Raw genomic sequence first — 24,412 nt, forward strand, 5'->3', positions numbered from 1 at the left:
CAACCATCTTAACAATTTGTCTTTGGATAACCAAAACACATCTGCGTTACCTTATACAATAAAATAAAGAAAATCTTAAATCAGAGTACAAAGGGTACATTAAGATCCCAAAAACACAAACTCTCCTCTTGAGGGAGACCTTTATACATTCCCACTGAATCCGTTGTTTTGTTTGTTTTATCATTAAAACATGTTTGTTTTAAAGAATTTGGATTACATTGTCATGCTGCATTGATGCAGTAATTCATGCAAATTTGGATTTCCATTGCATGTAGGCCAGGTTTGTCCAAAGTGTAGCTCAGGGCCATGTGCGGCCCCTAGACTTATATTGTGCAGCCCCTAAGCACAGCCCACCAGCACAGATGTTTGATGCAGATGGAGATTTTTAAATTTTCAAATATAGCTAAATTATTACAGAGAAGTTAAAAACTTCTTAGAATTGAAAATTTTAAATACAACCTAAAGTATTTGTCTTTTAAAAGCCACAATTCACATTCTCTTTAATTAATAGTAAAAAGGAAGCATCTATCCAATGACTTTTACTCAAAGGCAGACTTTGGTGCACTTTAATTCAGATATTAACATTGACTGACCGAAATCCTGATCTTACTGCTGAGAAGGCCATATATATATATATATATATATATATATATATATATATATATATATTATATATATATATATATTATATATATATATATATATTATCTATCTATCTATCTATCTATCTATCTATCTATCTATATATATATATATATATATATATATATATATATATATATATATATACTGTATATATATACTGTATATTTCGAGTTTGGAATCAGTAATTATTATCAAATCTCCTTCCTCCAGAAAATCTGACTATTTGTTTAATTTAAATATTGCATCCTCATTTTGTGGGGAGCAAGTAAAAAAATTAATAGTACCCTACAATATAATTTATTGATCACTTTGTTTTTTGAAAGTTATTTTTTATGGCCCTCAAGTAGTTTTGACTTGACTATTTTGACAAGTTTGGACACCCCTAATGTAGGTAACACTCATCAGACCTAACAGGAAAAAAGGCGAAATACATCACCATGCATGTCATAAATGCATGAGATGAACTTTTTGTCTTTAATTACTGAAATAAATTAACTTTCTTATTCTATTACAATTTAGATTCACCTGTTTATTTTATTGTTTTCGCAAATGTTTTAATCTAGAGAGGTTGTAGGAAAATGGATGGATGTTTTCACATTAATGAATATGATCGCATGCCCGCTGCCTGTGGGTGAGTGAGGTGTGGCGTTCCCAGCACTCCGACGTGAGCGGAGAAACCAATGAGAGTGAGGGGGATTTCCCCACCCTTCCTCTACGCCAGAGCGAGGCTGCCCTCCTCCACCACCCGGCATTCCCTCCCAGTATGCACCGCGGACACAGCAGCAAAAAATAGTCTGCTAACGAAAGGCTGTGAAAAGGGAACCAGAAACGGTGGTAGTAGCTCACCAGCTAAACTCCAGAGCCCAACTGTACCCAACGTTGCCCACAACCGCTACCATGGCCGACAACGAGAAACTGGACAACCAGCGGCTGAAGAATTTCAAGAATAAGGGCCGAGATTTGGAGGTAAAAGTTGTGCAGATAGGAGTCTCCGCTTAACGGCCGCCGCCGCCGCCGCCGCTGCTGCTGCGTTCACGGCCAGCGTTTGCCTCTCGGCTCTGCTGTGACGTCGTTTCTAATTCCCACTCAACGGGGAACTCTGTAGCGTGAGCCCGGCCGGGGCCCTTCACATAAAGCCCGGTGGAGAGCGCTGGCCTCGGCCCGGCGGTCTCCCCGTTCGGGTTTTTGGCTTCGTTACCCCGGCGGACCGCGCTGCTCGTTAAACATGTCAGAAAAGCCGCTGGGTGAGCTAGGCCCGCGGGTGGGGGGGGGGCACGCTAGCTAGCTGGCTAGCTAACTAGCTAGCTCAACTGAAGCATATCATTTCCCCCCACTCCTTTTTTGCCCGGTGTCAAATGTAAACGGTTTGTTTAAAAGCTGATATAGTCAACTTATTTCTTAACTATCAGGACGTGATTATTATATTACTTGCTTCGTTAGCACGGCAGTAGATTAACGTAATTTCAGCACCGCAGCAGGCTAGCCTGCTTAGCCCGCTGCTAGCTGCAGTTCCACCCATCCCCCGTCCCGATAATCAAAAACAATGGCGGAAACCAGTCAGCGTCCCGGCTGCCCTGTTACCTTGCCGTAAAGTCAGTTGTGAATCTTTATTTTTTATTTATTTTTTTGACTACGTGTTTAAAAACCGCTTATGCTTTAAACTCGGGGCGCCCACTTTTTTTTCAGGCGGAATCCAATGGTTGACAGATGAATGCTACACACACGCTAGCCGATGTCGGGTCACTACATTTCCAGGTGATTTACAGTCAGCCCGGCGTGTCAGGGTCTCATGGAGGCTGCAGGCGGGTATCGATATTTGTGGAGGTGGGCTCACTCGAGGCGTGTGGTCCTACATCCTGTCTGACAAGTACTTGCAGTTAGCGAGACGGGCCTCAAGGTTCGTGTCGTCTTTTAACCTGAGATATACGTAGAGGCACGTAAATGCCGAACACACCCTTCGTTATCTCCAAACAAGCAGCCGGACCATGAACCAAAAAAAAAAAATGTATTTGCTGTTTAAATGCCATTACAGGCATGCTAAAGTGCTCCAGAGTTTAGTCACACATGGCTGAATTCAATACAGGACAGTGAGGCAACTTCCTTGCATCCAGTGTTGTGCTTCGTAGTTGCGCTGAAATTCATCAGTTGCGCAATCAGCTTCAGTGCCGAGGATTCTGCAGATACAAATGCACTTGTGCACATCGTATTTAACCCCCCCCCCCCCCCTCTCAGCGTGATCCAGCCCTAATTTAAGCTCGTTGATCATGAGAAAAACATTTAATTTTCGGTTTGATGTAAGCCGATACTTGAACTTCGGACTAGATACGAGCTTCTTTTCTGAAGCTGAAGACGTTTTGCTTCCCGTCCAGGAAGCTTTCTCAATTCAAAATGTCTGGAGTAAGAAAGCTTCCTGGATGGGAAGCAAAACGTCTTTAGCTTTGGAATCGAAGTCCAGTTGTTTTTTGTTTTTGAACCTTTTTTGGATTGATCGTGACCTGGACGACTGAGAATCTTCACCAACATACGATACGATAGATACGAGCTGCTGTGAGATTCTCATTGCAGGACAGTTTGATTAAATAACACATATTCACAACAAGTGCTGCATTAAGACGATTTACAGTAAAAACAGTTCCAAAATGTGTTAAATGCTGTAAACAAATGAATCCTACAGTCATATGCAGATTCAAATTCGTTATATGCATCCGTAATCAATCCTAGCGAGAATATAGTGCCGCCGGTAGTTGGGTTTGGTAAAACCTTATCAGCTGATTGAATCATTTTAGTCGTTGACTTTGCAGCAAACACGTCTCCAGTCTGTGGCTGGTTGATCGTGTCGTGTTCGTTTTGCATCAGTTCCTGACTCGAGCAAGCTTGTGGCCACAGTGGAAAGGAACAACTCTTTAAATACGAAGAATCTTCCATCTGAATCTGGTTCTGTGTCGGTGTGCCCACGGTGGCTGAAAAGAACGACATTGAAGACTCAATTAATGACTGAATCGGAGTGCGTGTAGTGATTATGTCGCCTTTTCACACTATTTTGTATTTAACCAAATAAAAAAGTGCCTTGGTAGTGATGCCGCTAAAAATGTGAATGTTGTCGAAAGTTTGATGTTTTGTCTCATTTCAGGAAGAGAAACTCGTATAAAATACAGATTAATTTCACCGAGTGAAATATTCCAAGCCTCTAATATTTCTTGTAATGTCTGATTATAGCTTAAAGATGATGAAAACCCAAAATGCAGTCTCAGAGAATTTCACTGTTGTGAAAGGGTTATAGCATAGTCTTAGAAAGTTCAGTGGAAGGAAGATGTGTGGTGGGAAAACATGCAGCAACAGGGATAACCGTGCCCTGAGAGGATTAAGCAAAATCCATTCAAGAATTTGTGGAGTGGACCGAGGCTGGAGTCGGCGAGTAAAGCAAAGCTTGAAGTCTTTTAATAATCAAGGTCCCAGAGTCCTGAGAAAGACTGGTGAGGCACAGAATCCACGTGGCTTAAAGCCCAATGTGAAGTTTCCATAGTTGGTGATGATCCTGGGATGTCGTGTCATCTGCTGGTGTTGGTCCACTGTTGTTGTTTTATTTTTTGTTTTTTTGGAGATGCTGATTAAAACTTTCCCAGCAGGACTTGGTATTAGCCCACACTGCCAAAGGTACCAAAAGCCGGTTCAGTGACCGTGGTGGTACTGTGCTTGATTGGCCAACAAACTCGCCTGACCTCAACCCCATAGAGGATCACAACGATGCAAATGACCTGAAGGCCGCTATCAAAGGCTTCATTGGCCCTCAGCAGAACCACAGGCTGATTCTCTCGACGTTGCATTGATCCAGTAATTCATGTCCAACTAAGTGCATAGGAAACACTTTTGAGAAACCTGATATATCAGTTTAAATATTATTTTTTAAATTATCTTATGCTGTATTCTTTTTATTTGAGACACTGAATATTGGGTTTTCATTATCGTCACCACCAAACGTATCAGAAATAATGGCTTGAAATATATCACACTGTGTGATGAATCTATATAATATGAATTTAACATTTGATTTTAGCTATTTGTCACTTTCTCTGGATTCTCGTTAAAAAACTTTAGAACCAAAAGAGCAACCATAAGTTTTTTTTTTTTTTTTTTTTACTTTGAAATGGGAACCTTGGCGGAAACAATGTTGCGTTAACGTTAGAATGAGTAAATATCATTGACTACCTTTAACTTGATAACTGGTATTTTTATGTGTTGCTTCTTGTCAGGCTTTGCTGTGGAGACATATCATAGAAATTCATGCTTATAGTGATAACAAAAATATTTCAAACTAAATGAAACATCCCATCTCCCAGTTTTCAAAATTTTGTATTTAAAGTTTTTATTAAATATACTTGTTGCATATCTGTGCTTAGAAGGTTTTGTTTCTTAAAAATACAAATGCAGTGTAAATCTTTCTCATGTAGTTGGGAACTTGGAAGTTTTGTTGCACAATTCAAACTCAATTTGTTTCGGATGAAAGTAAATTTCCCTTTCGGATATCAAGTCTGCAGGAAGAGCCACAGAATCAAAGGAGAAAAAGAGCAAATGAACATCTATTAGTGCGTCACATATGACCTATATATATGTATATATTACACATTTACAGACAAACTCCTTCGGGTCCATTACTGAAACTGCCAGCACAGGAGGCCATTTCTGCAACCTGCAGTTGACCTCTGCCTGTTAGAAATGGGCCTAAGATTTCTCTCTTTCTCAATGCAACAATATATTTACATATTTAAGGTGTACCTCAGCATAATGTCATCTTGGTAAAACATAATAAAGCTAACAAACATATGCTTTTAGTAAAGCTGGAATAATGAGTTTTAAAATGCACATCACAGACCTTTTTAATGGGTCCATGCAGACTATTGGTATATATTTTTTTTACAACAAATGTCAACAGGAAATGGCAGAGGTATAAATAAAAATGTAGATTACTTAAAATGTGCATATTTAACCTTGGTTTTGCAGTAACGGAAGCTGACTTGCATTAAGTTAGGCTGGTACATATTGGCTTATATTTGAGCAATGATCAGTGTTTTTGTGTCTATATTTTTCTCGTCTAATCTTCATATGTTTCCTACAGACCATGAGACGACAGCGGACCGAGGTGGTGGTGGAACTCAGGAAGGTAATAACTCGGTCACATTGTCTCATCCGCTATACCTACCCAGTTAGCCATCGCTTATTTGAACTGCCGTCGTCTGGGAAGACATACAAATCCCTCTAAACACACACAAACAGGCTGGAAAATAGTTATTTCCCCCCCAGAGCCATTTCTGTTCTGAGCAAACGCTCAAAAGACACAACAAACTGGCCTGTACCCGCTTTACACATGAATGAAGTCTACAAGTCCCCATTCACCTTAACAGCTGCTATTATATTCTGTTAAACTTTGTAAAAAATCATTTTCCAGTCTCTTTTAGCAGTTTTAATTGAAATATTTTTTGCTGTTATACCAGAAAACTCTTTTATTGCTGCCAAATCTGCTCTCTGTAGTTCTTTCGTTTTAATTAGCTGAATTATTGTTAAATTACAGAGCTGCCTAAATAAATGTGCTGTACACAATGCAATGACCAGAAAGGTATCCTGTTGTAGTGATCCACACTCTCTGATTTATAACTTCATGAAAACACAGGAGTGTCTATAAAGTAATTCGCCTGCTTCCTATGCCACAGCACAAAAGAGACGAGCACCTTCTGAAGAGGAGAAACGTGCCCCACGAAGACATCTGCGAGGACTCTGATGTCGATGGGGATTTCAGAGCGGTACGTTTTTTTGTTGTTTTACATTAACTAAATATCTGTCGATCATTTTCAGACGTCATATGTAATAGACAGAATCTTGTTGCTCCAGTGAGGCTCTTTTTTTTGATACTCTGTGAATGAATTCCTGATCAAACACAATCTCACGGGACCTTGGGCTTTTTAACAGATTAAACTCTCTGTGGGTCTGGGGATGATATTTAGAGCCTTAGAGGTGTAGAGGGAAGATCTGCCTACCTGTTTCATTCCCAAATTGATCCTTTGGGGTCAATATTTTTGTTTAGTTTGATCCATTCAAAGTGAACGGTTCCTAGGTATTACTTTCAATAAGGAATATGAATTTGTACCAGAGTTGCACACTATATCAAATAGTTTTTGCAGCTGAAGTGTCTAATACTGCAACCAAAAAGGACGGCTTGGCTGCAAAATTCAGCAGGCTGTGATATTTTAAGTCACAACCATTAGCCCTGCCTGGCAGTGGTAGCTTTGCCCAGTTTGACTGGGTGTAAAGGACAGTTAAGTCCAAAGTCGGTCTGGGTTTAGATGATCGAGCTGCTGAAGCTCACAAAATGACAGTGAGGAAAATGGGGGTAACAATATCTACTATTTACATGCATCCTTTGATAATGTGCTGGCCAAATGTTGATCTTCAGTTTTTTTTTTTTTATAGTTTGCTGTATAATCTTGGGTCCTCTCTATAAGGCAGCAGCCGTCTGTCAGAACATGCGGTCGGGGCAAACATCAGGGCCGCCTGTGGCGTACTAAAAACGTCAGAGGAAAAAGATGACTCAAAACCCCCGTCTTTCGGCAAAGGTCTCTGGGTTTGGTGGCATTGCCAGATTAAAATGTCCACTCGGCTGTTGAGATTCAATCACTGTAACTACTTCACGGTGCTGAAGGCTGGTCCAGAGCGGGCTCCTTTCAGCAGTATATCAGGCACAGCCTGCTGGTCCGACTTGGTGAAAGGCATTAGGGGGGCCTTGTAATTGCTGTTGGGGAAAGTGAAGGCAGGCTACAGTAATGCAGTAGTTATCATCTCTGACAGACATATGTTTTAGCTTTTCATTCACAGATGGTTTTTGAAACAAAATTAAAAAATGTCACCCCCAATCTGTGCTTTTTTTTGTGGGTGTGAAATGTTTCCTGAATGAACTATTTTACTCTTTCTCAACTGTTTTTCTTATTTTTAGCAAAGAATGAAGCTACCTCCATTATGATTCAAGTTTAAATGATGCTAATGGTCGTGCTTCTTGTGTTGTAGTTTCAGAACATTTGGGCACAGAAGTGTCTGAGGGTCAGAGACAGCAGATTTACTGTTTTAGGATTGTAGTTTTGTACAAAAATTAGATGGTATCAAACAATGTGTCGAATCATGCCTGACTTGATCCAGCAGCAAGTCTCTGGTGGATCTTTTGGGTTCATCTGGGCTAAAGATCTTTCAACCTTTAATAAGAGTTGTGATCCAAACAGGGACCAGAACCGTAACTTGTGGGAAAAGGGTGTCATTATTTAAATGTAAATCCAATCATAGGTGAAATGTGATTATTTGCAACAATTCACAGATAATACTGAACTAGCAGGAGAAGTAAATAGATTTGCAGCAGTTAAATGAAATGCATGAAGTTGGTCTACAAATTGCTGAAGGTGCAAATTGACCAATACCCTGACAGACAGCAGCCAACCTAATAGAGATCACATTCAAGGTCGGTTGATAATTGCAATATTTATTGGACTCCGGAATATAAATCGTCCCGTTATGCTGAAATTAGACCGTGGGCGTTACAGTGCTACATGCTAAGCTAACAGTGCGACACGGATGTTTGAGAGCAACATAGAAAGCTCAGTAAAGCTCTTGAACGTGCATCAGTGAAGTTATAAACTGCCCGGACAGCATAAGCTAATGCTAGCTGTTACTAGCTTCACGGACAGAGTTCTGTCACGGTCTGGACTCCTCCTTCGAGCTGCACCACGCAACGCTCTGCTGCGTGAACGCATGCTGAAAAGGCTAAACGTGTTCAGTCTAAGTTAACATTTCAATAAATCTTTAGATGGTACAGAAGCTGCATTTAGTTTTCACAAGCCTGGAGCGCTCCTCTTGTAGCTGCGGACGGTAATGTTTACTACTTGGTTCGTGTTGGTCAGTATGAATTAGCAATTTAAAAACGTTATATACGTCGGCCCTGATCAGCAAAACAATGAAAAAGATTGCGATTTTAGTCCTAAAAATACGATAAAGGGAACAATAAGTTGCCTGCAGATGTTGAACTGTAGTATAGAAAGCATCTATTGATGGAAAACTTTGAATATATGCTTTTCACACACGTCACTGAGTGTCATGATGCATCCACTGATTGGTTCGGTGACTTTCTCTGTCCCTAAAACACGTCTCTTCCCTCCTCCGGGTCGGTCCATCGTCAGCCGTTTTTATACTCATTAGGTTGTAACATGCAAAAAGACAAGAGGCCTTCTTTGTTCACAGTCTGTTTGCCAGGAAAGGAACCATTTACCTTTTTTCATAATGGCCCCTTTGAGCTTCCTCCTGTCATTTTTAGGGTTAATCGGTTACGTATTACATTTAAAACCTCTTGAAGCTAACTTCTGCTGTTTTTTCTTTTTGCAGCAAAACACCTCTCTCGAAACAATAGTTCAAGTAAGTCAGTTTCTTTACTTTTTACACATCTCTGCGTTGTGCATTTTAGGCCTTTTTTTTTTCATTTTAAAATTGAATGTAGTTGTTTGTTTTTAAACAAGTTTGCCACATTGACTTGCAGAATGCCACCAGTGATAACCAGGGCATCCAGCTGAGCGCCGTTCAGGCTGCCAGGTAAGGAAACGCGCCTCATGTCTGTCTGCATTAAACTACAGGGTTTATTATTATCTGTTGCTGCAGAAATCTGAAAGCTAGATAAAAATATTTTAGGATTTATGTTTGTAATGTGTGTCAAGCTTATGTTTCTGACATCGGAAACACATGTTGCACGTTATGGTTTTAAAAAAAACAGGATTTACAGCAAGTGGCGACTTCACTGATGAGGTTTTCTTTGGGATGTGAAGAGTCTTAGCTTGGCTGTAATAATGACTCGCATCTGGCTCACAGGTGTCTTTATAAGCTGCTGATTCCGCATTTGGAGACCGCCGCTGTGCTTCAGCAGTGGGCCTTGTCTGTTTAATGGATGTTGGAAGGGGCCATGTGGCTCCATCTCGCTGCCCACTGGAAGGGAGCTGAAAGCTGCCAAAATTCATGGATGTATTGATCTTGTTTATATTCCACGCCTTTTATTTATTTTTTTCTTCCTGTGATACTTTTAATTAATTGCATCATAGCTGTGCTGTTCCTGATTTGGTGCTGCTGTTGGTTAAGGCCAACTCTGCTCCCAGTTTCTGCTGAGAGCTGCAGTGCGGGGAAAAGGTTTATTTTTCATCTTTCATTCTTGTTTATTTGTTCTTTTGAGCTGCAGACGGACAGCTTTATAGCCGTATAGCTTATGGAGCAGGCTGTGTTTAATAATGCTTTTCATAACGTAGACTAGGGTTTCTAGCTGCTGAGAGATATTGTTGGACAGAACATTAGATTTATGCACAATGGTTTAGGGAGCGTTTTCAAATAATTACATTTTTTACTTGACAGGCTTGTTGTTTTAGCAAATCAGTACTGCAACAATTAATTCAGCAGTGAGTGGCTCACATTTTATGGACTCTTCTTGTTTTTGTCTTCACTGTTTCCATCATTTTTCCATAATCTTTAATCTTGGCTATTAATATTTAATGCTGGTGTCAGCATTTATTGTGGGGAGATTTAATTCACAAGTGATGCACATTTATCGTTTTAAGTCCTGTCATGCTGATATTCAGCATGTTAGATTATTTTTTTTTTTGCAGCTCTACTTATAACTGCAGTTGCAAAGAGGATGTTTAAAAGTTCAATTGATTTCAGGTGTTTGTGATTCTGATCCTTTATCTGCGTTGGCCACCATTCATCACACCTCCATCAATCTTAACATAATTATCTCCTGCAATGAGCTGCTTCAACTTACCATAATAATTCTGCCTAAATGTTACACAAACCTAATATTTTAGTTAATTTTTAGTGTCCCAAGCCTTGATTCAGCGTCTGATGCAAACATTTCTGCGTTCACCTGCACCAACTTGTGCTCTGTGGCAACGTATGGGGGGTTGGAACGGGACCAAACGGTCGCTAAAGTGAAGCTAAACTGGGAACAAGATGGACCCTGCTGGTTCTGTTAGCTGTTTCTCTGTATGTGCAGGTTTTTTTCCCCCTGTTAGGGTTGCCATGTTCTGATGTTTCCTTTATATTTTTGCAGGAAGCTGTTATCCAGTGACCGTAATCCTCCCATAGATGACCTGATTAAGTCTGGGATCCTTCCTATCCTGGTCCACTGCCTGGACAGAGATGACAAGTAAGCTAGCTGCAGTTCTGTCCGCCTGCAGCAATGACTCATGCTTTATTTTTCTTGAATGTGTGGTAATTATAGTCGAAGTCATTCCTTGATCCTGTTCGATGTTGGGCAGATGAGCTGGTAGGGCTTCGCCGCACATCTGAATAGTGTTGCCGTTATGTAAATGTGATCTAGTTTTTACCCCAGAAGGTGAATGACTAATCAGCATAACGGTATTGTTGAACTCTGCGGCCCGATCGCACCTCAATCGGTCCGTTTTATTCTCCTGCAGCCCGTCTCTCCAGTTCGAAGCAGCCTGGGCTCTAACCAACATCGCGTCGGGTACCTCGGAGCAAACCCAAGCTGTGGTTCAGTCCAGTAAGTCCACTCACTCAGATAAAAGCAATCCATCCATCCATAGTCTACCACTCATCAAAGAACGTGGGGGTAAAAGGTCCAGGAAAGAAACCCAGACATCTTTCTCCCCTCCAACATCCTCCTGCTTGTTGTGGGGGACACCAAGTCGACCCCTGGCCAGACAGGATATACGGTCATATTTAATGTATTAGTGTATAATAAGGGGGGAGTGGTGGCCTAGTGGTTAGAGCAGCGCGTTTGCGCTATGAGAAGGTTTGACGTACCCGGTTCAATCCCCACTGCCTGCACTCTGGGTCCCTGAGCAAGACCCTTAACCCCAGATTGCTCCCCAGGTGGCGCACAGTGGCAGCCCACTGCCACTGTAAATTTCTCCATTGTGAGATCAATAAAGTTGTTGTTGTTGTTGTTGTTATTATTATTATTATTATTATTATTATTATTATTATTATTATTATTATTATTATTATTATTATTATTATTATTATTATTATTATTGCCAAAAAGTCAGTTTGATTCAATTACACAGTTAACTAAACACACAGTATGGATTAATTACTCACAGACTGATGTTTTAAAGACTTTATTTCTGTTAATGAAGATTTTTGCTTGCATTTAATGAAAACATGGTGTTCAAGATTATAATATCACATCAAACCAGTAAAGTTTAAATTAATACATAAACGATGGCTTAATGAAAAGTGTTTAATACTTGCTTAAAAGTAATTTTCATGTTATAATTTACTGAATATGATTGTATAATCCCTCCAACAAGTTCTGGGTCTTCCCTGTGGGTCTCCTCCAAGTCGGATGCGCCTGGAAAACCTTTATGGGGTCGCGCCCAGGGGGGGCATCCTAAACAGATGCCCAAATCACCCCGGCTGCCTCCTTTCAATGCGGAGAAGCAGCGGCTCTACTTTGAGCTCCCCCTGGATAACAGAGTTTGTAGCTACAGGTGGTGGAGAGTCCCCATTGTTACTCTGTGCTGCTGAAAACACTCTGCTCACTCCAAAATGTTGGCTGGTGTCTCATCGAGAGTATTTAAAACTTCAGAAACACTGACAGAAACTCTTAGTTGTTTTAAAATGTTGGTTACACTTTAAAAGTGGCTTCACCTAAATTAAAAGTAGATGCTTCTGTTTAGCTTTTTAGGCTGTGGCTCTTCTGAAATTAGATTTATAACCAAAAGACAGCAGAGAGATTTTTTTTCTAGACTCTAAACCGGCAGCTTTTGACAAACTGATAAGTTTCTTCTGGGTCCTAAAACCTGAATGTTTTCTGAATATGTTGAATGTTTTTTTTTTTTTTTTTTTTTTCATTGGGGCTTTAGATTTAATTAAATTTCTTGGGTCTTGAATAGGGAAAGACAATACATCAGCAGTCACTGGACTGTGTGGTATGCATAGTTCTCATGTGATGTCGTACCGCCATGTCGGTAGGTAGAATTGCTTCAGAAATGGCTGGATAAGCTATTTATTTTCACGTTCTATAAAGCTTGCTGTGGTTATTTCATGTTGGGTGAAAGGACGTTCCAGCCGTGTACACGGTTCGGCAAAGCATAGTTTTCACTACATCCCAAAAATCAGGAAAAAAACAAAGAACTGTAGTTGAGGGCTGAGTGTCTGTGAGTCTGACATGGAAACGTTGTCTATAAAGGATCAGCCATAGAAAACGTCAAGACTCTGCTTTTAAATGCTTTTGTTCTGCTAATTATTCTGTTCACGGTTTAGTTTGTGTCTGCTGTGCTTGCCTTAGCTACGCTATGCTAAACACTCGCTCTGCCTGTGTGGTCCCCTGCAGTACATTGTAGCTTTGAGCTTTTAGTTACTTTGGCACGCCTCAGAATGTCATCAAAAATGTCCTCGTCGTCAGTTTTGATGATGTGATACTGGCATCATTGGTGTACCTGCTCGCTTCATAACGATTTCCTGGGTTCTGTAACACTAGACAAATTAGCTTAGCTGATGTAGCCTGTGTCTGCAAGCTGAGGGACATTAAGGTGTTATTACTTACTTTGCCAGTCAGTTGTTATTCACATGAGTTCAAACGTTCTTTGCAAAGCTGATAAAACACTGATGGTGTGCGTCCGTGGATTTCAGGCCTCAACGCTCCTTCGTTGTGTAGGTACTCTGCGTGTTCACTAATTAACTTTGTCGTATTAAGATACCGGAGGCAGTTTGTCTGCACCATCTACCTCATACGGGTCGATCCTGACAGCAGCGACTTTTTTTTGGTGGTGCAATCGTTCTCTAGCACATCAAGAGTATCAATATACTTTGTTTGTCTGAAAGCCATGGTGATCGTGGTTGCCTAGCAACATGTATGTTTTAGGCTACGTTCACACTGCAGGTCTTGATGCTCATTTTCGATTTTTCCGCTCAAATCAGATTTTTATGAGGCGGCTGTTCATACTATGGTTATGCATGTAATCGTTTCTACAGGTGTTCAATAAATTTATTGAACAAAAAAAGAAAGTATTTAAATAAAACTGCGGACAATGGTCTTCTATGGAGCGACTACTGTGTGTGGATGTGTAGCGAGAGACGGCAGAGTGATGTGAAAGACCGTAAAATGCGACATGACCGTTTAGACTCCGGACGCTTTGAAAAATATTCGATGCGTGTTAAAATGTAGTAATCCAGGTGTAAATACCCTGGTGTCGGTCATAATCATCATCACAGGTTTTCATAATTGAATTTACCTTGTTTGACCGTTTTAGATGAGTTGTGTATATTACGTGTTTTTTTTTTTTTTTTCTTCTGCTATTAATATAAATCTTAAATAGAAAAAATGTGTGCATTTAACGCTGTTAAATTAACTCCCTAAAAACCTGGATAAACCCTGTAAAACATGTATTGATTTACACGATCTTGCTTTAAGTAGTTTAGAGTCTCTGATTGGATAATTGCTGTAGCTAAACCTACAGCAGATTAATTAAAAAGTAGCTGATACATTTTTACCTGGAGAGTTAAAACGTTCATTACATGGCACAATACTTTATTTATTTATTTATTTTTTGCAGGAAGCACTGCTAGTACTGATGTTGTTGTTTTTGTGCTGCGTCGGCCTGAGGTTCTTAGTGAACCCACTGGGGAAATCTGATGTTGAAACACTGCAGGCTGCTCATTAGTTACAGATAATCAACACTTGTGTCTGAGGAAGGTAGAGATACGCTTTCTATTATGCAGCCTGCTTAAAATCTTACTCGCAGTTTATATTTAGGGATGCAAACTCCTCATTTGTGTGCCTATGTTGCAGAAAGTGTACAGGACTAAGGAAGGGTCTTCCAAAAGACCTTGAACCCAGCTTCTAATCAAAGTCTGTTGAAACTGGTCGACTTCAGGGACCCTTCTGTTCTCCTCTGCAGAAACGTGTTATAAGACATAAACATGTGAAGAAAACCTGCTGCATCTAAAGGGTTTTTACTGCAGACTTTTATCATTTTTCTGCAGGGTGTGTGTCTGGAGCTCTGTCTGCACGATGTCTGTATCACCGTCTCTGTTCTTTTTGTGAAGATGCTGTGCCGCTGTTCTTGAGGCTGCTCCACTCTCCTCATCAGAATGTGTGTGAACAGGCCGTCTGGGCCCTGGGAAACATCATCGGTGAGTAACCACTGACTTCACGTCCTTCTCTGACTGCCGGGATGAATAATGTATCTTAACGCTTCGTCTCGATGGGGGTAACGAGCATTTAATGGTTGATAAGTGAGGTCGGCAGGAAGGGCGCTTGAAAGCCGAAACAACCCGTCTGCATCATATCTGCTGGTTTATTTTGGGCTTTCTGTCCCATGTGTTCAGGTGACGGTCCACAGTGCAGAGACTACGTGATCAGCTTGGGAGTGGTCAAGCCCCTGCTGTCCTTCATCAGTCCCTCCATCCCCATCACCTTCCTCCGCAACGTCACGTGGGTCATGGTCAACCTGTGCCGCCACAAGGACCCTCCACCTCCAATGGAGACGATCCAAGAGGTGTGTGGAGATATAAGCAGCTATTTTAGTGCCTGTTTTCAGGAAGGGATTGTTTTTTTGTTTGTTTTTTTGGTAGAAATGTTTTGGAGGGATTGCTTTTATCTGAGAAATCCCGCAAAAGGTGACTGTGTTAAATTCTGAGGTCTTAATCTGATTAATCCGCAGCTTTAGAAAGATTACATTTCAGAGCTTCGTGTAAAACTGAAGGGGATTCGGTGCTAATGAGGCTTTTTTTTATGCAAGGAGCCTGATGCGTCTTATGTTAAAATCAAAGCTTTTTGGGTCACTAATGGCATCATTTCTTCTCAGATCCTGCCTGCTCTCTGTGTGCTGATCCATCACACTGACGTCAGTGTAAGTACACAACAGAAATTATTGTTTTTCTACCTTGGATTGGTCACAGATGGGTTTCTGTTACAGCAGCACAGGTCAGGGAGAGCTGAAGAGACAAGCCTGTTTTAACCGTGCTGTTTTTTTTTTTGGGTTCTGTCCAGATCCTGGTGGACACTGTCTGGGCCCTGTCGTACCTGACTGACGCTGGCAATGAGCAGATCCAAATGGTCATTGACTCTGGCATTGTTCCTCACCTGGTACCGCTGCTCAGTCATCACGAAGTCAAAGTTCAGGTATGAGGAGGAAACGGAATGGGATGTTGATCAAGTTCCAATCCTATAAACTATGCTGCCAAAAGTATCCGTTCAGCCATATAAATAATTACTTCATGACCACAGCTTTATAAAATCCAGCTCCTATGCACGCAGACTGCTTCTACAAACATTTGATAAAGTACGGGTCGTTATCAGGAGGATGCCCATTGTCCAATAAATCCAGTCGGGATATTTCGCCTCTACATATTCCACAGGCTAGTGGTGTTTATAAGAACGTGGGAGATATTCAGAACGACGATAACTAAAATCGCAGAGATGGATCGGCCGATGCTAAGGAACACAGAGCGCAGAGGTTGCCAACTTTCTGCAGTCATTGGCTACAAACCTCCAAGCTGTATGACGCCTTAATGTTGGGTTGAGGACAGAGCGCAGCAGTCCAGTGTCTGCACTGCAAAAACGGATCTAAAAATAAGTAAAACGTTCTTAAAATTTGTGTTTCTGTCCTAGATTTGAGCAGTTAAATAACATTATCTGCCAATGGAATGAGTATAATAAGATAATTAGACATCCTGCACTTGAAATAAGATGATGGAGATGAGTTGCTCCTATTTTAAGTTCAAAACTCTTATTCTATTGGCAGATCATCTTATTTATATGCTTAAATCAAGGGCAGATACACTCATTTTAAGAAAATTGTACCTATTTTTAGTTCTGTTTTTGCAGTGTGGGTTTGGTCGTTATCAGGACAGCAGCACTTTGCTAACTGCGTTGTGTCAAGTGTACAGTTTGGTCCACGGAGGGGGTTTATGGTGTAGAGCTGTCACTGGCCCGCCTGGTTTCACCCGCCCTACTCAGCTCCTCCTCGCTTGGATGATTTTGGCCCGCTTTAGTGATTCGACAGGCCTAAAAAGGCCTGGAAGAGGGAAACCTTCTGAAAAACCTTCTCATTTCTCCTCGCCGTGCGGCCAATCACTGAAAAGAGGGGCTTTCACTCAAAACTGGTCCGGGAAAAAAACAAATCACCATCAAAGGTGAACCAGCGGTACTTGGGCTTAACTCATCACTGGCATTCAGGAAACCGCAGCCTCCATTTTTCTTAACAGAAACTGATACTTCTGCATGACTTAAAGCTACCATGATACCTTAAAGGCGTTTCTTATCTTATCTAAAATACAGTTTTGCAACACTGGGGAATTTTAAATATCTGCTGTGGGGTATGCAGCTGCACTGGAGATGCAGTTAAATCTCACAGTGCATCTGCAGATATCAGGAGACAAGTTTGTCATGGACTTAAATTCTGATAAAAACAAATATTCCTTGATTTGGACATCCATGATTTAGGATAAAATGTTTTAGAACTGGATATATCATTACTTAAAGCATCAGTCATGTCGGTCTTTTCTATACGTTCTGTGTTGCACCTTTTTTTCTGTTAGAGGAAAAACTAAAGTTGAGGTTTTTACAGACCGCTTTTACTTCTACGCCTCCTGAGCTTGTAAGTTTTCCTGCTTGCTCTCCACTTCCAGACTGCAGCCCTCAGGGCCGTCGGGAACATAGTGACCGGAACGGACGAACAGACGCAGGTGGTCCTCAACTGTGACGCCCTCAGCCACTTCCCATCACTCCTCACTCATCCTAAAGAAAAGATCAACAAGGTAAGGTGCTTCTCGTCTTTACTGCACACACACTGACAACCTTTTAGAAACAGACAACACATTTTACCTGGAAGTGATGAAATCTGAGACTATGTGCAGGTGTGATTGCTGTGTGAGAGATGATAGGGGGATTAGGCAGCTAATGGTAAGAATTCACATCAAGAAGATTCGTGAGGATGAAGACGGTGAAGAAGAACAGCCACTTGTAGTTGGTGATAGATATGGGGGGGGGTTCAGGTGTGTGTGTCAGTGTGAATGTGTGTCATCATGGGTCGGAGGAGTAAAGGGTGCTGAATAATCTTTGCTGATATCGGAGTGCATCTGAGTCCAGTCATTAAAAAACGAGGCCTTGTTTGTGACTGGGCGATGATTAGAGCCTCAAATCACCCTCTCCCCACCCACAGCACTCCTGTCTCTACCAGAGGTCGACTCTGTAGGGTCAACCTCTGGATTCTGATCCAACCCGAAACACAAATCCGTGTTTTATTAGCCTTTAAACGCTGAACGGCTGCGTGTGAGGTGCTCAGCCTATCAGGGTTCATTCCTGCGTTTAAACTCTTTGTCCTGTAGGAGGCAGTGTGGTTCCTGTCCAACATCACAGCAGGTAACCAGCAGCAGGTGCAGGCGGTCATTGATGCAAAGCTGGTCTCCATGATTATCCACCTGCTCGACAAGGTTTGAATCACGCCTTTTTTTTTTTTACTGTTGTGAAGAACATTTAATCAAAACACAACAGATGTGTTGCTCATGCTGAATGTGTGAACTTCAGGGCGACTTCGGCACTCAGAAAGAAGCGGCCTGGGCCATCAGTAACCTGACGATAAGCGGGAGGAAGGATCAGGTAAAATATCCTACATTGTTGTTGCTAATGCTAATAATGGCTGCCATTATTGTTTTTTTACCCACAGCTTTATCACAAAACACTGCCTACAGGTGTGTCTGTGTTAAATTAGAAGAGCTTTGAAAAGTTAAATAATTTTACTCCAAACAACTCGCATAGATTAATGAAACACAGTGATACCTTTTTAAGCCCTTTTTTGCTAACTTAGATTATGGCTTACATTTAATAAACGCCCAAAATTCAGTTTCTCAAATTTATATGAGACCAATTTAATTAGGGCTAGGCAATAAACAGATTTAATCAATTTTTGAAATTTACAATTTATTAAGATTTTGTTTTTTGAAAATCTGGACTTTATTTCGCCAATGGCTTCATTGGGGTTGCATGAAGAGAACAGCAATGCTGAATATATGTTTAGGACAATATATTGTCAAAATATGTAAAGAGGAAACCTTTTTACCATAAGACGAGACACTTTATTAATTTAATAGGTAGTTTGAAATTGTATAGGTGTTCTCAGCTCTTTGTGTCATACCACTAGCAGCAGACATGTCATAAATATTTTTGTTTACAACGGCAGGGCCGCCATCTTGTTTTACAAGCATGTTTCACAGCTTGTATTTGGTTGCACTTTAAATTCAGGTCAACTCCCAGATGAAAAGCTTGAAATAAAAGCAAGTTTTTGAAATCTATTTTTTTTGATTAATGTGATTCAGGATTATAAAATCTGGGATTTTATTTGTAACCCCTATCGTCCAATCCTAATTTTAATAAAGAAATCTGATGTTATGGCCTACACAAGCACACCAAGCACAGCTGATTTGACAGTAATGGACAACCACGATACTGAATGCACACCTGTTAATGGAAAATTTAAGAAAAAGCACACACATAATTGGGGTAAAAAAAACATTTTAATATAAATTTAAATGCACCTATGTTTTTTGATAAAGGTATGAGAATTGTAAGTTGTTTGTTACCCTTAATTTACTGTAGAACCACCTTGAATGTGTGTGTGTGTATATATAATTTAGTTCAAAAGGGAAGAATTAATTAATGAAGATCTGTCTTTGTCTGGATGCGTCGTCCACAGGTGGCACACCTCATAGAGAAGCAGGTGATCCCTCCGTTCTGCAACCTGCTCACAGTAAAGGACGCTCAAGTCGTGCAAGTCGTTCTCGATGGCCTCAGTAATATCCTGAAGATGGCCGACGACGAGGCCGAAACTATTGCCAATCTCATTGAGGAATGTGGAGGTAAGTTTAGCCAGCCTCATCTCTGGGCAGCTCTTGTTTTAGTCGTGTGTAATAAATGACCGTTGACCTTTTTTTTTCTGCAGGGCTGGAAAAAATTGAACTGCTGCAAAATCATGAAAACGAAGATATCTACAAACTGGCATATGAAATTATAGATCAGTACTTCTCATCTGATGATGTAAGTGACACAAAAGTGAACAGGTTTATTAAAGAAATGCTCATTATTATGACTTTGTGCAATTCACAATGAGACAAACCTTCCTGTAATCTTTGAAAGTGGAAAAATTTGAACAAAGGTAGATTTGTTGAACTCTTTGCACAAATCTTTTGGCCAGGAAGAAACAACAAAAGGTAAAAAACCTTAAACAAAAAAAAAAGTGAATGTTCACAATTCAAACATTAGGGTGGAAAAAGGCAGAACTCATTCTTTTAATTTGATCTAAATCTGCTGAAATAGCTAGTTGTCCAGAATACTGAATATGCCTTTTTATGGCAAGTTGAGTGGAAGGAAAAAGTGTTAAGAAAAAAGGTACACATCTAACAGGGGTTAATCAACATTTTTCATATTTCTGTCCATTCCTTAAACTAACTTAGATGCTTTTGTTGGCTTCTTAAAACAAGTTCTTTACTCGATTGTGCTTTCTACTACTATCAAAAACAAGTGGCTCATTATTAATATTGTATGCTTAATAAAACTAAATCTGAATCAGGTCAAAACTATAATTGACAAGTGAGACCAAAAAAAAAAGAAACAGAAATTGGTTTTAGACAGGAAAGCCTGATTAGTGAAACTCTTCCCAGGGCGTCTTTGCTTTTAAGAGTATTGTGTGTATATAAAGGCGTAACTATCTGATAGTAATCTCCTCATGAAAAGCTTCTGTCCACTTGCTGACTGCACCTTTCCAGAATTTAGTGGGGGTTAAATGTGGATTTTATCATTTCAAATGGAAATCTCTGTCCTCTGTGGTTATGTCACCAAAACGTTCTGTGTATGTGCAAATATTTGCTAAAACCTTTCTGAAGTCTTCATCTGCGCTGCTCAAATTTACTCATTCTGATTCTGATTCCAGTTATGATTTCAAAACGTGCTCAAATCATTTGTCGTACCGTTCCTACAGTTTAGTCTAATTTCTCAGAGGCCAGAGAAAGGGCAGGAAATTTGAGCAAAGCGACGATTTCCCTCCCCCACCTATTGCTGCACATGGTCGGTCAGCTGGCTGAAGGATAAATATGCTGGTGCGAAAATGTCTGTTCATGAAAAAAAACCCTCTCCATTCATGGAAGGTGCAGCAAAATCACAACAAATCTTACATATTAGCATTATTATTGCTAACTCGCTTTTGAATAAAAGCAAAAGGTGATTTTACTCTTTAAAATATTACATTTTTAAGTGGTTTTAAGCATTCCTCTGAGCCCTATGATGCCAGTTCACCAGCATCTCCGCTTATCAGCCTGATCGCTCTTGTTGTTTTGTTTCTCTGCACGCTGCACTCTGTTAACACTGTGTTTATTTTTTTATTTTATTTTTTTGTTGTTTTTGTTTTACTCAGATTGACGAAGACACCAGCCTGGTCCCAGACGCCATCCAAGGCGGGACTTTCAGCTTTAACTCAGCCAACGTGCCAGCCAAGGGTTTCCAGTTCTAGACGTCACCTGGGGGTATTCTGGAGTTTTGTTCGCGATGCAGCACCCTGTTCAACATAAACCAATTAGGAGAGAGAGAGCGAGAGAGAGCGAGTGTGAGAAATTCGATCCATTGTGCTTGGCTCGTGGGATCCATGGCTGCATCTTATGAGAGAAAAATATGTGGATTTCATTTGGCATTCCAGGGGGAACCAGCCCAAATGAAGTTTGAGATGGCGAGTGGGTGCGAGTGAGAATGAGTGGCTACATGTTGCAAAAAAAAACAAACAAACACAAACATTTGGGATAAAAAAAAAAAAGAAGCAAAACATCTACATCGAATGCGTTGAGACACGCCGGCGTAACTTCTGTGTTATCGGAGCTGTCGACGTCGGGAAAACTTCTTCAAACGACGACAAACACAAAAGAGAACCGGGATGTCTGTCCAGGTGGTGGGGGGGGGGGACCGTGGACATTTAAAATAGGAAATCACGACATCTCGAAAATATCACCGGGAAAAACGCAGACATGAATCGAATTATGAACAGAGATGAACCACAAATAATCACAATTCTGCGGTCTTCTCGACACGAGGGGGGGGGGGCGCCACCTACGACGTGCCCCTCCCCCCAATCGGCCACGTTTATCAGACACTTGTGTGAATGAACTCATTGCGTATGAATGTCTGGACTCAGCGCTGAGGAGCCAGGTTCATCTCCTCCAACGAGGCGACCACCCCCCCACCATCCCTCCTCCTCACCCGGCTCACCACAGTGGGCGGGGCTAGGAGTCCGACTGAACGTGGCGCATGTGCGTGAGAATGGACGGATGCGTTTGTGTGTGCGCTTGGCTGCGTGCGTGACTGGGAAGAGTGCGAGTTTGGGTGAGAGCGCATGCAGAGAAAGGGAAGGGATACGAAAACGACGACAACACCTGAAGAGAATCGCAACACGTTAAACGCAAAAAGGTTGCAGGAAAGCAATTCTGCCTTCTGAATGAGGCCGATCCTCAAATCTCTGAAAGGAAGAACTTTGGAAAATGGAAAAAAAGAAGAGGAAGAAAAAAAAAGAGAAATCATCACAAAGATTAATATTTTTTGTTCAGAATTATGACGTTGGTATTAATTGACACTGGACATTGTTTCTGGCAGGTGTGGAGGAGCAGCAGTGCGTTGAATTAAGATGCTTTTGGGCTTTTCTTTTTGCCTCCGGTGTGTTCCTTTTTTTTATTTTATTTTTATTATTTTTGTTTCTTTATTTTATTTTCAGCTTTTAGTTTCACAGCTTTTCTGTACAGGTGAATGATGATGATGATGACGATCATCATATTCCATCCTTTCAACCTGAACCCCCCTACCCTGAACACAAGACGTGGGCTTGATGCTGTGAAATTTAGACTCCACCACCATGATCAACCACATCCTTTTGTAACCCCCCCCCCCCCCCCCCCCCCCTCATCTTTCTTCGTTTTACAGCATAATCACAGCTTTGGAGTACCGTTGCCACAGCTTTGAGTATCGCCAGAGGAGAACAAATCGATGGCCACGTTACGTAGGATCGTGAATCATAACCCTTGCATGTACTAGCACAGTTATTTTTAGGGTATTTTAGTTTCCTTAGGCTGTGAATACAGTGTAATTTTTCTTTTAAGTAATACTGTGCTTAAATGTTACATGTGTCCCTTTTCCCCCTTTCTCCTCACTATTGTCAAATTTGCTAAATGATCTGTATGGTTTTGCACATGTACTGCAAAGGAGGGCCCGGGTGAGTGTTGGTGGGTTTCAACCGCCCACCCCACCCTCCAACGAACCTTTACATTATGCATCACTCAGCCACAGTCTTTGTCTTTCTAAAGTGATCTAATGATACTTTTTAGTGCTACTTGAGAATATAATTATTTCATTTCAGGAGCAGCAGTTGAATCTGCTGACGTATCTCAGCTTGACTTGGGGGGGGGGGGGGATTTAACCTCCCTCCTCTCAAAGTCAAAGGCGTCCCATGTGTCAGACTGGAGCTGTTCAAAGCGGGTTTACCTGAATAATAAATGAACCCATGAACAGGTTTGCTGTAATTTAAGTACCTTGCAGTGTCTCCTCCCTTTACCCCTCTTTGCTCTTCTACAAGCTAAGTGTACAAGCTTAACCTTCCTTTTTTTTGTTTTTTGTTTTTTTTTAACTGCAAACACTGTAGTAATGATTATACATTGTGCTCATAAACCTTCTGTTGAACATAGGGGTAATATTTTTTGTTTTTGTTTTTGCAGCATTCCTTGTTAGCAAAGTGGTTTCAAAACTTAAAATTATGACCTGGAAGATTGGAGGAAGCCTAAAAAAACTTTTTTTTTTGGGGGGGAGGGGAAAGGAAGGCTAAAGCATAGGTTGTCTTCATGAAAATAAATAGTGAAACCCAAACCGAGAGGCTGAGTGTGGGTGTGTGTGTGTGTGTGTGTGATGTTTGTGAAAAATCAAGTGATCTATCCAACACCATAATTTGTATGCATGTACTTAAGTGGCACAGAGCACTTTTACAAGTGTGAAAGGGAATCGATGGCCTGGTAAGCAGCCAAAAAATCTGTAACGCTAAACTCTGCATTAGGGCTAGCATGATGTTCATCCAAGACAAAAGTAGGGATATAAAAGTCTCCAGCTGGCTTGTGTTCAAAGTGAAAATATGAGAGTTTGTCCAATGAGCAAGAAGTCGGAAGAGTCAGTAATTTGGAGACCTAACAATCTGGCACCCGGTGGAGGGATTTAAAAGCTCACCGTCACCAGAATGGCCTACTTTGGGTTGGCAAACCATGCAGTTGTCATGCTTTTTTTCCCCCCTACACAGAATCACCCAGTGTTTTTACCTGCAGGGGTTTTTAACTGTTAGGCCAATCACGCTGCAGCTAGTTTCCCTTATCCCACATCTGTTGGATGGAAAATAAGTTGAAATACAATAATTGGGGTTTACAGATGATAAAAATTCAAGGTCTCAGAAAATTAAGAGGTTGGGAAAGGGTTAATTATTGGAAACTCAAAGCTGGCTGTACACAGAGCTGTATCCAAGCACATTGATGGAAAGTTGAGTGGAAGGAAAACGTATAGTGGGGAAATTGTGCTCCAGCAACAAGGACAACCGCAGTCTTGAGAAGATTAAGCAAAATCCATTCAAGAAGTTGGGGGAACTTCTCAAGGAGTGGACTGAGGTCAGTGCATCAAGAGCCACTATGCACAGGTTAATCCTGCCCTACACCGGGAAAGCGATTGTCA

General features: G+C 41.0%; 1 protein-coding gene across 1 annotated transcript; it reads left to right on the forward strand.

Moving 5' to 3' along the window:
* Window positions 1–1,365: 1,365 nt before the first annotated feature.
* Window positions 1,366–23,570, forward strand: kpna4 (karyopherin alpha 4 (importin alpha 3)). Its single transcript, XM_036150219.1, has 17 exons — window positions 1,366–1,611; window positions 5,759–5,803; window positions 6,351–6,440; window positions 9,058–9,087; window positions 9,209–9,261; window positions 10,760–10,855; window positions 11,127–11,212; window positions 14,725–14,811; window positions 15,007–15,176; window positions 15,486–15,530; window positions 15,671–15,802; window positions 17,311–17,439; window positions 18,010–18,114; window positions 18,209–18,280; window positions 19,374–19,536; window positions 19,620–19,714; window positions 21,087–23,570. The coding sequence occupies exons 1-17, from the start codon at window positions 1,543–1,545 to the stop codon at window positions 21,180–21,182; spliced, it is 1,563 nt and encodes a 520-aa protein (XP_036006112.1). The 5' UTR covers window positions 1,366–1,542; the 3' UTR covers window positions 21,183–23,570.
* Window positions 23,571–24,412: the final 842 nt, after the last annotated feature.

The sequence above is a fragment of the Fundulus heteroclitus genome, chromosome 18, assembly GCF_011125445.2.
Source record: "Fundulus heteroclitus isolate FHET01 chromosome 18, MU-UCD_Fhet_4.1, whole genome shotgun sequence".
Lineage (NCBI taxonomy): Eukaryota > Metazoa > Chordata > Actinopteri > Cyprinodontiformes > Fundulidae > Fundulus > Fundulus heteroclitus.